Raw genomic sequence first — 17970 nt, 5'->3', positions numbered from 1 at the left:
CCCTGTCACCTCCTCCCATGCATTTGTCTTCCCAACCCCCACCAGCACCTGGCCCAAGTCACCCTGCCCTCCTGGCCTTCTGAAGCTTGCACTGCAGAAGTCTCTCAGCCATCTCAGAGGGCCCTATATCCTATCAATGCTGTCCCCTCAAGCACACTCCCCCGACCAGTGCCCTCGCCCTGGGGAATCTGTGGGCCCAGGCAGCACACGCCATATCTTCAAGGAGCCCCTTTGCCCTGAAGTAGCCTCCTGCCAGACCTCACTCAGCCTCCCCTTTCGCCTGATCTGTTCATTCACCTAATGGGTCAGATCACCTCCAGGGAGCCCTGGTTTCCCATGGGGTTAGTAGGAAGGTGATGAAGAAGTTAAGGGATGTGCAAGAAGGGGAGAAAGATGGAAGAGACAAAGGGCCACAAAGGGACAGAGAGAAGAGCATCACATGCCAGAGTCCAGCCATTCCCTGAGAGGGTGCTGGCCTGGCCCAGTCTGGCCCCAACATGCACATGACCTCAGATGGTCTCCCCCGCCTGACAGGAGGCACAGCAGCCCCAGGGCACATGACCCCACACCCCCTCTCTCCTACAGGGAGCTTACTGTAGCACCTTACAGGGGTAGAGCACCACTACCCACCCACCCTCAGTGATCAGGCCCCTGGCCCACATGTCACAGCCCAGGAGACTAGGCCCATCCAGGGCCCTTCTAGGCCCTAAGATGGTCCTCATAGGCAGAACGCAGTATGTGTTAGTCCCACTCCATACCTGTTCAGTGCATAGATGTTTTCTATGTTCCCAAAGAGGGCGCTGACTTGTTCTGGCTTCAGCAGCCCAGGCGTGTCAATGATCTTCAAGAGGTAGTCCTGCGTGGAGGGAGGCATCAGAGCCCATCCTCCACCCTGCCCCAGGTACAGTCCATCCCCCCCACTTCCTCCAGCCACACCCCATTTCTGTACAACCACAGTGTGACTTCACAGACATGGCCTACCGTACTGGGCTGCATAGTTCCCCACCCCCCAACTGATATCCATTCAGAACCTCAGGAGGTGACCTCACTTGGAAATAGAGTCTTTGCAGATGTAATGAGTCAAGGATCTCAGGACGATATTCTACTGGATTTAGGGTGGGCCCTAACTCCAATGACTGGTGTCCTCACAAGAGGAAAGGACACAGAGAAGGCAGCGATAGGAAGGTGGAGGCAGAGGTCGGGATAATAGATCAACAGGCCGAGGAACGCAAAGGATAGGCAGCAACCACCTGGCAGAAGCCAGGAGAGAGGCGTAGAACGCATTCTGCCTCCTAAACCAAGATAGACTAAGTGTCTGCGTTTTACTCACGCAGCTTGAGGTTATCTATTACAGCAGCCCTGGAAACAAATACACGGTTCCCTCTGCAGCAAGCAGAGGGCGTCCTCAGTGGCAGCCACACAGCCACCTTCCTGCGTGCCCGCAGTGTGAAATGCCTCACCAACATGGCCCTACGAGGTGGGTGCGTCTTCATGTCCCAGGTGAGGAACCCGAGGCTCAGGAGCTTACGCAGGTGCCCGAGACCCGTAGCCAGGCAACCAGAGCAGGGATCTGGGCACAGGTGGGCAACATCCAGGCCAGTGTCCTCACTGTGATCAGTTTCCATGAGCACAGCAGTCCCCGCCCCTCCCCACCAACCGTGCCTGCCCCCTAATGGCCTGCAGGAGACTCTGTGGGCCCGGGCTACTGATGTGACCCAAAGTCGTAAGGCAGTGGGAGCGGTCAGAGGCTCCCCCAGAGCAGGCCGCATGAGACCTCCCCACTACTCCATGGGAAGCAGGTCTTCTGAAACCAACTATCAGGGAGAAGTTTCCTTCCAGGGGTGGAAGCAGGTTTACAACAGAGCTGGGCCACCAGGAGCCAGAGGCCGGGCCCCCTCCCAACCTCAGCCCCTTGGGTGGCGGGCCTCACCTCCACGATGCTGCGCAGGTCCTGCACATACATCCGCTCCGTCTCCACGATCTCCCGCACCACTCGGCCCAGGTAGCTGAGCTTATGTGTTGGGGCCGCCGGGGCCCGGCTGCTGAACGGAGACAGGGGCCCCCTCACGCTCAGCCAGCCGCTGGAGTTGGGGTTGCCATTGGGGGGATGCCGGCCGCGCGGGGAGCCTGCCCCGTTCTCAGCAGAAGCCTCGGAGCCACTGGGATCCTCCATGGCACCGCGGCTGTCACGGGATGAACCCGACGAGGAGGTGGTGGAGGTCAGGCTCACGGGCCGCTCCTGGCTGCGCTCTTGGCGGAGAGAGGCAGAGACAGGCATCCTGGCATCGCTGCCTGGAGAGGGCACTCCAGAGAGATTCTGGGCGGGACAGACAAAGAATTGACTTGGAATCTTCACAGAAACAGAAGGGAAAAGGGTGGCTGCTGGGGGAGGAGGGAATGCCGAGTTAGTATTTAATGGGTACGGAGTTTCCATTTTGCGAGGTAATCAAGTCCGGGGGATGATGGTGGTGACAGATGAGCAACACTGGGAGTGTACTTAATGCCACTGAAACACCACACTTAAAAATGGTTACAATGGAAATGTTATGTCTGTGTATTTCACCACAATGTTAAAAACAACAGCTCTGAATGCGGAGGGGGTCCTTTCCCTCGGAATCTGCCAACAGGCACAAGGAGGCCCAGGTAACATGCCTTCCTGGCTCCAAGCTTTCCCAGGGTGAGGATGGGCAAACCACATCCAAGGACAATAAAGGGCTCAGAAACCCGATCCCCAGAAAAGCAAAGAGGACATCTCCACCATAGCAGCAGTGAGGGTGCCTTCGGATGGAATCCCAAGCCCGGCCCCACTGCCCTGGCAAAGCTCCCAGCCTCTCAGAACCTCAGCATCTCAGCACCTACCCAAGGGCTGTGTCCACGAGGATGCAGGGACCTGCTACACGTACAGGTCTGAGCGCGGTGCCTGGCACAAAGCAAGGGCTCCATAACTCATCAGAACAGCGATGATAACAGCAATTGTCAAAAAGCAGTTCCCAAGCGCCCACTTGTTGGGACCTGTGCTGGGGTCACCAGCAAGGGCAGGTAAAGATCTTGCTCTTATAACCTAAGATAACACACACGCCAGAGAGTAAGAATCTCCTCGGGATTCCATCTCTGGGGCACGAGCGACTTCACCATGAATCTGAAACCTTCTGGATACTGACAGGGAAGGCAGAGGAGATAGTACGAAGGCTCCCCAACCCCCAGCACCTGGCACAGGCCCTGACTCACCCCAGCTCCCAGGAAATGCCCCAAGGCTGAGCCACTGATGAGTCTCCCTAAATTCCCTTTAGCACAGCTAAGTCAGGAAGGCCAGCAAGCAGGAAACTGCTCCCAGGTAAGGCAAATACAGCCCCGGGTGGACTTTATTCCTGAGCAGGTGGTACTGTTCACAGGTAGGCCAACCTAGAGCAGTAAGTCTGGGAGGGGCTATGGCCTCTGGGAAGGAGAGGAACATTCCACTCCAACCCCAGAAGACTGCAGCTCGCCAGCACCACTTCCCAGAACGTGTATTTCTGTTTCCACAGGAACAAAGTTCTAGAACATCACTCTCATTACCAATAACCCAAAGCCTTCACACCTAGTTTTAGGGCTCAGAAATTACTAGACCACAGCCTAGAGCTCTTCACAGCTATGAGAAGGATCTAGAAGGTGGCCTCACTCCGGTAACCTTGAATTTCCCCCTGCTTTTCTGTGCCTCTGCCCCAACCTGGAACAAGTAGCCCTAAGCTCTTGCTTTTGCAAATGTTCTATTTGCCTGGACATTATTTCCTCTCCATCTACCCCACGTCATGCCACCCCCCAACCTGTGTCACTTACACCCAATCCTCAGGTTTCAGATTAGAAGCCAGCCCTCTTTCTAGAAACCTCCCCAGAATACAAACCTAGAGGCCCCCTTCTACCTACTCCTACAGAACCCCAGGATTACCCTTACACCCCCTGTGTGACTGTGACTAGTGTGAGATCCCCTCCTCTAGACTGTAAGTGACCTAGGCTCAGGGGCCTTAAAGGTGATCTGGCAAAGGGAAAATGATGAACAAACCAGTGCTTCTTCTGAGCTGAAAATCAAGAGCCCAGCAAGGACCCTCTCCAGCACAGCACTTTGCCACAGAAGGTCTCAGCTTGGGCAGGGGGAGGGGTGTCACCTCCTCTGCAATCTATAGGAAGGAGCCTCTCATTGTGCAGGTAAGGACACAGTGGCAGCGCTGAGGCCATTCCAGCCTTCTCCCTCCCTTCCAGGCACAACAAGGGAGGATTAATTAACAAGCTCATCTTGGTGAAACTCTGAGCATCCCCGAGGAAAGCCCCTTGGGAAATGCAACATTGCTCCTTTTTCCTCCCTCCTCAAAAGAGCCTTTAAAATTAACCAACTAGGCCTTTCTACAGAACCAGCCCGCAGGGTAACGCTGTGTCATTTCAGCACAAAGAAAGACACAGATCCAAACTCCGCCCCAGCCCTTAACCCTCAGTCCTGTGGGACTCTGGTGTCCTTCAAAGCCTGCTGCACTGTCAGGCACCCACCCACCCCCCCTTCCCCACTCCCCGCAGTCAGTCGGTAGCAGCTGGAATAATGGGGCAGAAACTCACGGCCTAAGACCTTTCCCAGATCAAACCTGGGGTCAGTCGGCCCCTAAGGGGATGCTAAATGGCAAAGGCCCAAGTCCCTGATGGATTTCACAGCCAGCCAGGTCAGTTTTAAAGTAGATTAGCCACAGCCCCCCTCCCCCCACAACACACTCTCTCAGGGAGATTAATCTCTAAGGGGTGCCTTCTGAGGGTCACTCTTTAGAGACCCCATTGCCCTGTGAACACAGAAACGAAAGCATCTTTTCTCCTTGGAGAAATTTCCTCTGGTTGAACGTAGTCATCTGCCTGCAAACCAAGCTCCCATTCTCGAAGTCATGCCCATGCCCAGGAGTCCCCCTGGGGCTGAGACAAAGCATACCAGCCAAGAGCTGAAGCGTTCTAACTGCTACAGAAACAAGTCACTTCCATCTCCTAACAACTCTACAAGGTCAGCACCATTACTACCTTCATTTTACAGACACAGAAACTTGAGGCCACAAGGTAGCATGTGGTAGCTCCTGGATTTGAATTCAGGCACACAGGCTCCAGTGTTTAAGCCCCCCTGCCCCAGCTGCTGCCTCCCTAATGGATTTTACACAAGCCAGGGCCACAATTAGTCACAGACCTGAATGCATTGGCTTTGCTTCACCATAAACCGTGGGTGGGGGGCTTATAAAGACTTGTTTTACCGCCATACTTCATTTATCCTAACAAAGGCCACGGAGGTAAAGGAATGAAAGTTAAAGATTCCTTCCGGCTATTTCTAGACCCCGCTACTATGTGACCTCTGGCCCGTACCCCCCAGTTGGAACAATGTGGTAAAATACAGATTCCAAGTCAAAGGAGAGCAGGTCACAGAGAAGCGGAAAAGCTTGAGGTCACCAGGATCGGACTATAATTCCTTGCATGAGACAAGCTCCGCAGGGACCAGGAGCCTCAGGATCACAAGGCTGTCCAGGACAGGAAGCTTGCTGGAAAACAACTTAAAGACCCAAAAAGGGAGGATGACAAGCATGTGGGGCCGTGAGAGCAAACCAGGCAGAGTACAGGGGGGCTGTTAGTTGAGTGTGAGTACACTCTGGTCCTAAAAGCCTGATCCCAACCAATACTGTGTGTGTGGTTCAGACTCCCAAAGAGACGGCAGAAGGACTGCCCACATACCCCTGGGCAGAGGCAACCTCTCCTTCCTTCCTCTTCCCTGAGTATCGCCCCAAACTGTTAAGAGTCACCTCAAAGCCAAGATTAGACCCAGGTCTTCAAACTCATCTGGAAGACACAGTCTGCTGGGGAAGTGGGAGCCTAGAGAAGGAGGTGACAGAGAGCAGCCAAACCCCCAAGCCAGATGCCCACACCCACCGCCCCCTACCACGCCCAGTCTCCAGTTCCCCTAAGTGTCCCCCAGCCGTGACCTGTTCCATCCCTCAACATGAGTCAGTCCAATCATCAATCAATGAATCAGTCTTCTGGAAAACTCTCTCTCCAGTCCCACACCTGTGACGGTCCCAAGAAGTGGCTCAGACATACATTTTGGGGAGGGGGGAGGCAGAGGCACGAGAGGAATGGAGATTCATTTTTCTTTTTTTTTTTTTAACGTTCTCTAAATTTAACAATCCACACCCTTCCTCCACCCACACCTCTCCAGGTTATCAACTCCGCCTGCTGAGGACCTTCCCCAGGCAGGGAGGCAGGCTGCAGCAGGCCTCTAGGACTCCCAGCACAGCTGAACGGGGGTCAAGTCCCACACCTCCTCCTCCTCACCAGGCTTCAGCACCAGGCCCCCAACCGAACCCACACCCCTGCCTCCAACAGAAAAAATGACAAAACCCACAATTAGCCCCCATGTTCTGTCCTCAAGCCTCTGGTCACTGAGGCAAAAGTGACATCATCTTGCCAACCCCCACCCCCCCACCCTGCCCCGCCAACTTCAGAAATGATGGTCCTACAGCGAGGCACTCACCAGGAACCTTCTGAAGAACCTCTCCTTTTCTGGTCCTGGAGAACGCCCAGGACTCAGCAACATCCCCTCTGGCCCTCCCTCCTTGACCTGCGGGCTGAGAAGGCAGGAGAGGGAGAGGGGCACCCGCTGGACAGCCCTCTGCGCGGGCCAGCTCTGGAGACGCCTCAGAAAACATTTTGCTTCAGTCAGGCTGGGCCCAGGTGCGGAGGAGGAGGCTGATGTCATCCTTTCACCTGCCACCCTTCACCCCACGCCCAAGAAGCGGAAGCCCGACACACCTGCCCTAGAGGCGGGCAGGAAAGGAGCAGGGCGCTCTCCCAAAGGCGACTGCTCCCAAATCCCCCGCACACCCACCTCCCCAGGGGCTTCCTACACACTCCAAAGGCTCTCAGAACCTGTCAGGCACCCTTGACCTTCCCCGGAACAACGCCCCAACTCCCCTGTCAGGAGCTCCTCAGAGAGGGTACCAGAAGGAAGCAACAGAGAGCAGCTAAGGCTTCTCCAGACAAACACGGCAGGAGCAAGGTGAACTTCCTCAGAGATCTCAAACAGGAGCTGAGCTCACTCAGCCGTGCTGTCGCCCACAGCTCCGCGCCACCCCACGCCCGGCTCTTGCCTGTCTCTTCTTGCCGCTCCCCCTCGGCCACGCCAGCGGGAGGACACCTCTCAGCACAGCCCTAGAGGCCTTCCCGAGGACAGGAGGATCCCTGAGAGGGTCTGGCTCTTTGCCCCTTTCCAGAGCAGCTTCCTTACTCAGGCCCCGCCCAACCCTCCCCGGAGACTCAGGGGCCCAAAGCACCCTAAGAAAGGACAACGGGAGGCTCCCTGGGGAGTAACTGGGTTCGATGTGTTAATGTGAGCAACGTGACTGTCACAGAGGCCATGCAAACAGAGTGACCAGGGTTTCTGGGTCACAAACCTGGGCCAGCTGGCTCAAATTCATTTCCCCTCATGAATTTATTTTCCCTAGTGAATTCCTTTTCCCACCACCCCAGAACAGCAGGGGCCATCAAATGTGGCTGGGTCCTTAAAGCAGGACTTCAGCTGCTGGGAAGGAAAGGGAGAGCGGCTGCCAATGAAGCCCTCCCACCTGAATTCTGGGAGGAAATGCGGGCCTACAGACTGAAATCCAGAAAACCTCCTCAGCCTGGCCGTGGAGGGGAAAGACAGCCCTTGGCATTTCATCTCAGTGGGAAGACCACACCTCACTCACTGTTCCCACCACCCCGCAACCCCAACATTTGCTCCTGTTGTTGCTCATACCTGATATCGCATCCCGGACCCTCTCCCCCTACACAAACCCAGTCAAATCACCTCCTTCAGAAGGGCCTCCTCAACCACTTCCAGCCCCTTCAACACACACACAACTGTAGGCTGTGCCCCCCTTCAAAGTATATCCACATCCTAATCATTGGCTATAAGGAACCTACTGATGTTGCTTTATACAGCAAAAGAGACTCTGAAACGTGATCAAGTCGAGGCTCCTGAGATGGGGAGACTACCCCAGGTTACCGGGGTGGGCCTGATGTGATCACAGGGATCCTTACCAGAGGGATGCAGGATTCAGACACTGATGTGCCAAGAACAGCAGAGGGACAGACAGAAAGAGGCTGGAAGACTGCCAGGCTGCCAGCTTTGCAGAGAGAGGAAAGGATCCACAAGCCAAAGGATGTAGGCAGCCTCAGGAGGCCGGAAAGGGTGAGGAAACCAATCCTCCCCCCCTGGAGCCTCCACAAGGAACACAGCCCCGTTGACCCAGATTCAGTTCTGACCTCCAGAACTGTAAGATAATAAATACGTGTTGTTTCAAGCAACTAAGTTTGTGGGGTTTGTTAGAGCAGCCACAGGACACTAATACATACACACTTCTTTGAACTCTAATGACCCAGAGTATCACTTAAAGTGCTGGTCCTTGGGGTCCGTAAGTGCATGCTTTTCTTCTGGACTAGATGGTAAAACCCAGGGGGGCTGGGCCTTCTTTCCTGTGCCCTTCCTTCCCCTTCAGAGAGCAATGCACATACTAGGTGCTCAATAAACACCTGCACTATTGTGCAAGCACCCCTCACCATTCCCACAGTAGGTGAAAGATAAACTGGTCAAAACCGAGGCCTGAGCCAGTTCCTCTTAGACTAATGAGTTTCCACATTAGTCACGGCCAGCAAGTTTCCAATCTGCCGAGAGGTACCAGGAGCAGTGACTGCTCATTCACCCCAGCAGTCCTGTCCCACTTGGCCCCAGACAAGGGCCTAGAGCAGGGGCACAGCTGCCCTGCCATCATGCCACATATCAAGTGACCAGTCACAAAAAAAATTGAGAGGAAGGGAAAAGTGGACAAGGAATCACTCTGGAATTTGAAGAAGGGAGTACAATAAGGTCCCCCTACAAATATTGCAGGAAAAGCTTCCTCCCAGGAAGTCTCATATACACATATATGAAAGGCAGATGAGAGCAATTACTGCTGATTAGAAATTGCATTCCTGGGGCGCCTGGGGGGCTCAGCTGGTTAAGCATCCCTGACCCTTGATTTTGGCTCAAGTCATGAGATTCTCTCTCTCTCATCCTGTCTCTGCCCCTCCCTCGCTCACATTCATTCTCTCTCTCCCTCTCCCGCTCTCTCTCTCTCTCGAAATAAATAAATAATACTTAAAAAAAAAATTGCTATTGCTTACAGCCAGGGTAGGTCAACTTGGCTCCCAGCACAGCCTGTCACTAAGGGAAATGACACAATGTCCCCAGAAGATGGAGCAGCTAAAGCTGGTGCTACAAATCATGGATAGAGTCAGTGTCCCAAAGGCCCCACACTCTCCTCACTAGGCCAAAAAGGCTCACAGGACCTCCACTGCCTACTGGCAAAAGTCAGGAACCCAGCCCGGCAAATTAGCCACCTTGCTGTCCCTACACTCCCCACGCCCCACCCCCCACGCTGCAGGGACTGCTAGACTTCAGGCCTCCAGGCTGGGGTGGGGGAGGGGAGGAAATAGGAGCCACGCCTTCAACAGTCACAGCATTTACTGTGGCATCAGGTTCAAAGGCATTGGAGAATCTCGGGAGGAACCAAGTGGGAACAGAGGGGGTCCCGTTAGGTCCCTCTGCGTCCCCAGCAGAGAAGAGAGAATATGCAAGTGCACGTGTGCATGGAAGTCCATGGAGCAGAGGTTACACGTGCTAAATGGATTCACAGGCTTTGGAGTCAGGCAGACCTGGTCTGAAAGCCAGCTGCTCCTTCACCGGCCCGTGTGGCCTTGGGCAAGCCACCTGCCCTCCCCAAGGGCTTACAGCTTCAAGTTCCTCATCTGCAAAATGAGAACAATGGCACCAACCTCACTGGTCTCCAAGACTGAGATGATACAAGTAAACCAATTTGTACATCTGACACACAGTAAGCCCACTATAAATGGCAGGATGACAAGGATTGATAAAGTTTGTTCCACAAGCACTGGGACAAGAGATTTTTTTTCCCATTTGTGCCTAAAATATTTACCCACATCCCAAATTAATAATAAAGATGAAAGTGTTAAACTTGGTGAACTAGCATGACCTACTCCTCCCCCACCAACCATTCATCGTTTATAATCCCAACATCGATTTGAACCATGATCTTACATGAAAAAACAGAAAGCAATTCAGCTGGAAAGGAAAACAGTCTGATATCCATGCCCAACAGAAAGGACAAACCAGAAGATGAAGTGTAAGTGAGTCAGAGTCCTTTGCTCTAGCAGGCAGGGCACATTCCTCAGGGTTCTACAGGGAGAGACGGCATGTGCTACCAGGGAGCTAAAGAGGAACAGAGCTATGGAGGGTAACAAGCCTGAGCAGGAACAGAATTTAAGGAAATGTAAGGTAGCAAAAGCACAAGTAGGAGATCAATAAAAATCATCCTTGACACTAGTCCCTGAGTTGGTTCTTTCTTTTTAAGGTTTTATTTATTTATTTTTGAGAGAGAGCACGAGAGCAGAGGAGGGAGGGAGGGAGAGAGAGAGGGAGAGAGAGAGAGAGAGAGAGAGAGGGAGAGAGAATAAAAATCCCAAGCAGGCTCTGACTATGAGAGCTGAGCCCAATGCGGGGCTCGAACCCACAAAACGTGGGATCATGACTTGAGCCAAAGTCGAGAGTCGGATGTCTGAGCCACCCAGGTGCCTCACTAGTCCTTGGGTTTAAAAAAAACAATAAAATAAAATCCAGCACCAAGGTGGGCATGGGAAGGACATAAAACCATCAGGTAGTGGGAAGAGCCTTGCTATTCACCCATTTCCTAAATCACAGAGAATATCAAAGAGGGGCATAGCAGCAGAAAGTGTATGAGCCCAGGGACTCCAGCCAGCACTGCTCAAAACCAGCCCCAGCTCTGCCCCCAATAAGCTGGATGACAGATAAGGAGTAAGGCAGTGAGCGATCTGTGCCACAGTGTCTACCCTCTCATTTAGAGATAACAGTCCTTGCCCTTCCTAAGTCGTGAGCTTCAGAATTCACTGGACAAGTATTTTCAAGCACTCACTTTGCACAAAGACATTGTGGCAGCCTTGTGGGAGACACAGAGATGAATCACACACAGAGCCTGCTCTCAAGAGCGGATACTCTATCAAGAGAAACAAGACAAGCCCATCAATAACAAAAGGAGGTAGAGAATGGGGTCATGAGTAGCATGGGAGTTCAAGACTGTCTCCAGTTTTGGGAATTCATTCCACACTTCTGAGCATGATGCTAGGCCCTAGGGATACTGAAATGAAGAAGACCTTGTCCCTGTCTTTGAGGAACCAATTCTAGAAGGAAAAATTACACAAATTATCCACAAAGCAATGCCTTGAGGGCTGGTACAGAAGTACAAATACATAAACTGTGCCCACAGGAAGAGGGAATAACTAGTGCCACCTGGGTGACCTGGGCAGCTTTAAGAGGTGATAGTTCAGCTGAGCCTTGAATGATGAATAAACTTTTACTTGGCAGGTGAAGGGACGTGAGGGCCCTTGATGCAAAGGCAGCAGCATGGAAGAGTTGAGTCCCAAAAGGATATGGACGTCCCAAGGACCTGGGGTGGCTGGCAGCAAGAGGCCAGGCTGGCAGGAATGGGAGAGACTGTAGGCATCGGCAATGGCGGGAAAGGACACACCCGAGCCATGCCTGGAAGAACAACTACCGGGACAGTAAGGGAAGGGCTCTGGGAGATGAGGTGTGAGAATATGCCCCAAAAAGCGACAAACCCCACGTGGGGCTATGGGAGCAGGGGTCCATATACCCAAAGAGTGTTCAGGAAGAATCCAGAGGCCCAAGAAGGTGCTGACTATTCGTAGAGAGCTTCAGGAAGGAGAAAAAGAGAAGGACCCAGGGAAGCATCTGCTAGAAAGAACAGGACCCATTCCAATCCTTGTGAAGGGGGCAGAAAGGAGGATCCCAGTAAAGGTGAAGACACAAAGCTTCGTGTAAATTAGAAGCTTCTGAAACCAAGAAAACTGAGAGATGGGGGCTTAACCAGAAGAGAATGTCCCATTGGGGTTCCAGGCCAAAGGCTCTCTCTCATCACCTGAGGACTTTTTCCCTTCCCCAAATTCTCACGTTCCCGCCCTAAGCAAATTAGAATCCGGGGGCAACCTGCCAACAGGGTGGCTACCCCAAATGCAACTTCCTCTCTATTTCCGAGCATGACCATCCAGACCCAGAAAAGTGTGTAAATGTGAGCAGCAGTGCTCCCCACCACACGGCTTAGTGAACTGCTTCCAACCATCAAACCACTCTGGCCTTCCCCGTCTCTCAGGCACTACAGCAAAAATGCTCCAATACCCCTCCTTCTTTGCCCAGGACGCTGATCTTGGGCCTGGTGCCTGACCCAGAGAAGTTAAGAAAATGGATTTTCTTCTATAAGGCAGACTGTATAGGCTCTCACAACAAATGGCGACTCTCAAAGGCAGCCAAGCCCTTTAGACAGCAAGGCCTTATACATTTCCCTTCCCGGATCCCTCTCCCAGAGTCCAGGAGGGCCCCTCTCCACCCCACAGCACCTGTCTCCACCCCCCTGGCCCCTTCCCTTCTAAGAGGCCTCAACGAAGGAGGCCCAAGAAACTCATCCAACCAGTTCCCAGGTGGGAGGGAAGGAGCTGTCTCCCTTAGCTGAGAGGTTAGGAGACCAGAATGCAGACAGGAGGGGCGGCTGTCACCAAAATTCTGGGGTGAGGGGATGCACGTGGCATGGTGCAACACAGGCCGGGCAGCACAATCCCGCTCCTGGAAAAGCAAGGCCTCGACTCAACATTTAAAAACATAGTCAAGTCAGGGTGGCAATCTGCCCCCTGAACTCCCTGCTCCTGTGGCCCGGAGATCCAGAAGTGGCGGGCACAGCCCCTGCCTGGCAGTGTCCATCTGGGAAGACACAGGGTGGGGGAGAACTTCCTTTCACTTGCTGACCTGCCACCACTTGATTTTATCCAAAATAACCACCCTCCATGGATTCTGGGAAAAAGAAACTTCAGGAAGAAGTGGGAGATTAACTCTGCTTTTCCCAGAGCTGAAGCGCTTTTGTGCTGGGTCGCTCCAACACTGCGGCCCCTTCTCTAACCAGCCAACTCTGAATGTTCAGAAATCAAAAGGCCCTCCAAAACCCCCAGGAGAACCATCTACAGTCACCTCTAAAACAGGAACACGGGACTCTCTTGCTCTTACCCAGCCACAGTTGACAAATCCACTAGAAGCCAGGGTAGGATAAAAAAAAAAAAACAAAACAAAAAAAAACCCAGCTCTCCGACACCTACGTGGGGTTCCTCGGTTTCTGAACCTCCAGGGGAGAAACCTACCTTTTGCCCCCAAACCTGAGGCTGGCCAGCTTTCACGGGGTAGTTTGTAAAGGCCTGGAGGCCCAGAGCTGAGAGTCAGGCCCCCTTGTACCCCCTGGCCTGGCCTCAGCCAGGTACCTACCGCCTTCCTCAAAAGGGCTCCCATCGGAGCACCGAGAGGGCCACCTGGGGCCCGGGAGCTGCGCCCTCCCAGCCCCGGCAGCCGAGCGGTTAACAGGCTTTGGGGCGAGCAGCGAGCTGCCACCAACAGCCTCGGGAATTAAAGCGCCCGCCGCCTCCTGCAAAAGCTCTTCAATAAACGTCCTATTCAGAACCAGTTCTGCGTGTGGGTCATACTTTCTGCATTTCTTTCATTCCTGATGCCTGGGGGGCCCCCCGACGGAGGAAATGAGGCTTCTCACCCTAATTCAGCAGGCCCCAGCGGGGTGAGGACCCAGGCCACAGTCTGGCAGGTATGCACTGCCCGGCTGAGGACATGCAAATATCTAAGCAATTAAACACAAGGGGACACTAACTGCAGGAAGTCAAATACTGAAGACACTTGAACAAAGCCAGATCATTCACCAGCACAACAATACTCCATTTATGTGGCTCCTCCCCCACCCCAGGCCCTCAAAGCCTGAGGATATTAACCCTTGTCCTTACAACAGCCTGGAGCACAGGGAAGAGGCAGGTGGGCAGCAGGCATTATTATCCATTTTACAGATCAGGAAACTGAGTGGCTCCCGAAATGCCAGATTGGAATACCAACTGGCACATTATTGGGGTGAACCAGGCATTGTGCTGAACAAAACCTCTGTGTAGCCTCCTCACAACCACCTCAAGGTCCAGAGCCATGGGCTCCTTTACCCAAGGCCCAACAGGGAGGGAAGAGGGGAAAGCCAGGGTTTCCTGGAATCCTGCTTCCAGAGCTCTTCGCCATTCCTCGAAGTGGCCTCAGGTGGGGCCTTAAGAGATGCAGATGACACCCCTCGAGCCCACCTTGTGGGAACGCCCTCAGGCACTTTGCTCAGAACAAGTTCCTACACTGATGGGCAACCGCAGAGAGAGGGCAAAATGGAGTCACCTGGGAGTTCATAACTCCCTCCTAGAAGCTTCCAGGAACGGTTACTGTGCCCGCTGAGGGATGGCCCAAGGACCGAGCGCACGGGCTGCCCTTCTCCACCCCGTCACAGTGAGGGGTACTCATCCGCACAGCAGCTCAGTGAGTGGCAAGCACCCTAAAGAGTCTTCTGTGAATGCTCTGTCCTCTTAACTCAGTTACAGCCTCCTGCAGTTACGGACCAGATCTTGGGGTGGGGGGTGGGAGGTACCCTTTTCCCCCCAGGTCTTCTGGCACTCAAATGCCTACTCCTGATTTTGGCAGGTGTGCAAGCATATGCCAGAAATAGGCCACAATGAAGCACACGGGTGGCTGGTATTTTCTGAGCTCTTACGGGAGAAAAAGACCTTCCCTAGAGGAGGCCCAGAAAAAGGTTGGGGAATGGAAAACCAAGCTGTTCACCTCGTCTCTGCTGCCTGGTCAGACCCAACCCAGCTGAAAGCTGCAGCGTCCAGGCTGAGAGGACTTCCTGTCTGAAAACAGGATTACTCAAACTCACTCACATTTAGTGGCAATATAAACTGCGTGCCAGGTCCTGAGAACATGGCAATACGTAAGGCAAAGCCTTGCTATCAAGGAGCTTACGCTCCCAGTGGGAAGGACACAAATGGTAGGCAAATGACTAATATATTTCTGGGTAGTGATAAATGTCACGAAGAAGATAAAGCAGGGAAGAGAGTGTGAGTGGGGGATGGGGGCGTTGTTTGGTCAAGAGGCCTGGGAAGGCTCGGAGGAGGGGACTCTGGGGCGGAGTCCTGTGTAAGAAGAAATCACACCGCAAAGTTCTGGGGGAAGAGCCTCCCAACAATCCTTTCCTCCACTCCACCTCAGCCACCGACCCACACATTTCATATGTCCCAGAGCTCATCATCACCAGTAAGTGCAGACTTCCCAAATATACTTTTAAGCATCCGACTCTTTGCAACCACTGACGAGGAGCAGAGTATGAACATTACTAACCCTACAACAAAAAGCCATCACAAGGGAATAAAAAGATGGAACAAATTGGTACTCCAAGAGCTAAAAGAAAACTCTGAGCAAGACTTTGAAAAAGTACTAAACAGAAATGAAATATACGATATTGAAATTTAAAACCCAATACATATGGGCTGGCTCAGTCAGTAGAGCACGCGACTCTTGATTTCAGGATTGTAAGTTCAAACCCCACATTGGCTGTAGAGATTACTTAAAATTGAAAGAAAAATCCTGGGGTGCCTGGGTGGCTAGGTGGGTTTAGCATAGGACTCTTGGTTTCAACTCAGGTCATGATCTCACAGTTCATGGGACTGAGCCTCGTGCTGACAAGGCAGAGCCTGCTTGGGATTTTCTCCCTCCCTCTTTCTCTCAGACCCTCCCCACTGTCTCTGTCTCCGTCTCTCTCTTCCTCTTTCTCAAAATAAATAAATATTTAAGAAATAAAAATAAAAAATTTAAAAACACTTTAAAAAATCTTTAAAAAAAAATAAATAAAACCCAATAGGTAAGTTAAACAGAAAATTAAACACAGCTAGAGAATTAGTGACATGTAAAGAAAAAAAAAAAAAAAACCTGAGTAAGTCATCCTGATTTCAGTGCAAAAAGAGAAGATAGAAAATATGAACAGAGAGATCCAGAAAGTTCCAGAACAAAAAGGAAAATGGGAGAGAGGCAATTTTCAACGATGGAACATACATGAATTTTCCAGAACAGAAGGTAGACATTTGTCCTCTGATTGAAAGCACACACAAGTTAAATTTAAAAGAAGGCTACAGGGGCGCCTGGGTGGCTCAGTCAGTTGAGCGTCAGACTTCTGCTCAGGTCATGATCTCACAGTTCGTGAGTTCGAGCCCCACGTCGGGCTCTGTGCTGACAGCTCAGAGCCTGGAGCCTGCTTCTACTTCTGCGTCTCCCTCTCTCTCTGCCCCTAACCCACTCACATGCTGTCTCTGTCTCTCTCAAAAATAAATATTAAAAAAAAATTTTTTTTAATAATAATAAAATAAAAGGCGGCTACATTTAGCTATATCGTGCATAGTATAAATGGAGAACACTGAAGACGGAAAATAAATATCTTCAAGGATTATAAGGAAATACCACAAACAACTATATGCCAATAAATTAGATAACTTAGATAAACGAATTCCTAAATGACACAAATCAATGACTGACTCAGGAAGAAATAGAAAATCTGACAAGAACTGTTCACAAGTAAAGAGACTGACTAGTAATTTTAAAATTCTCAATAAAGAAAAGCCCAGGACTAGAGGGCCCCACTGATGAATTCTACCAAACCTTAAAGAAGAATTAATACCAATTCTTTACAAACTCTTTCAGAAATAAAAGAGGAAGGAACACTTCCCAACTCATTCTAGAGGTCATATTACTCCAATATCAAGACCAGACATCACAAGAAAACTATAGTTTAAAATCCCTAATAAATAAAGATGCAAGAATCCTCAACAAAATACTAACAAATTGAATCCAGTAACACATAAAAGAGTATACACTATGACCATATGATTTATCCCAGAAATACAAGATTGGGTTAACATCCAAAAGTCAAGATATTAATAAAGTACAAAAACCACCTGATAATCTCAGTAGACCCAGAAAAAATATTTGACAAAATCTAACACCTTTCCATAATAAAAACACTTTCACAAACTAGGAATAGAAGGGAACATTCCCATCCTTACAAAGAGCATCTACAAAAAACCTCTAGGTACTTGGTACTTAATGGAGAAAGACTGACTGCTCTTCCCCTAGGATCAGAACAAGACGAGGATGTCCCCTCATGCCATTTCTATTCAACACTGTACTAGAGTTGTAATCAGGGCAATTAAGCAGGAAAAAGAAATAAAAGACATTCAGACTAAAAAAAGGAAGAAGTAAAGCTATCTCTGTTCACAGATGACACAATCTTGTACATAGAAAACCCTAAGAAATCCACTGTAAAACCATTACTACTAATGAAAGAGTTCAGCAACACGGCAGAATATAAGATCAACACATAAAAATCAATTCTAGTCCTATACATTGGCAGTGAACAATCCAAAAATGAAATGAAGAAATGAAACAATACCATTTATAATAGCAAAAAGCATAAAGTGGTTTGGAATATATGTAACAAGGAAAATGCAAGACTTGTGTACTGGAAACCACAAAACACTGTTGAAAGAATTAAAGAAGATCTGAATAAACGGAAAGACAACTCATGTTCTAATGCATCAGAACATTTAACATTGCTAAGCTGGCAATACTCCCCAAATCTACGTACAGGCTCAACACAATCTCTGTGAACATCTCAGCTGGATTTTTGCAGAAATTGACAAGCTGATCCTAAAATTCCTCTGGAAAAGCAAGAGACCCAGAATAACCAAAACAATCTTGGAAAAGACCAAAATTGGAAGACTCACAGTTCCTGATTTCAAAACTAACTACAAAGCTACACTTACTAAGACTGGCTATACTGGCATAAAGGCAGACATATAGATTAATAGAATTGAGAGTACAGAAATAAAACCTCACATTTAGAGCCAAATGATTTTCATCAAGGGTACTAAGACAATTCGACAGGAAGAGACTTT

The 17970-nt window shown here is 50.9% G+C and overlaps 1 protein-coding gene across 10 annotated transcripts in view; it reads right to left on the bottom strand.

Annotated features, from left to right (window-relative positions):
• The window catches only part of PLEKHG3 (pleckstrin homology and RhoGEF domain containing G3), a 42969-nt gene that overhangs the window by 13796 nt on the left and 11203 nt on the right, over positions 1–17970 (bottom strand). For all 10 annotated transcript variants that reach the window (XM_058739326.1, XM_058739327.1, XM_058739322.1 and 7 more), the window contains 2 exons: positions 1931–2317; positions 759–856 (listed from right to left, as the gene is read on the bottom strand). In XM_058739326.1, the coding sequence (XP_058595309.1) occupies positions 759–856; positions 1931–2278 (446 nt within the window). In that variant the 5' untranslated portion in view covers positions 2279–2317. Of the gene's footprint in view, positions 1–758; positions 857–1930; positions 2318–17970 lie in introns of those variants that run through there.

Source organism: Neofelis nebulosa, chromosome 7 (assembly GCF_028018385.1).
Source record: "Neofelis nebulosa isolate mNeoNeb1 chromosome 7, mNeoNeb1.pri, whole genome shotgun sequence".
NCBI classification, from domain to species: domain Eukaryota; kingdom Metazoa; phylum Chordata; class Mammalia; order Carnivora; family Felidae; genus Neofelis; species Neofelis nebulosa.
The sequence above is the reverse complement of the archived record's forward strand: the minus strand, read 5'-3'. Positions and strand labels throughout refer to the sequence as shown.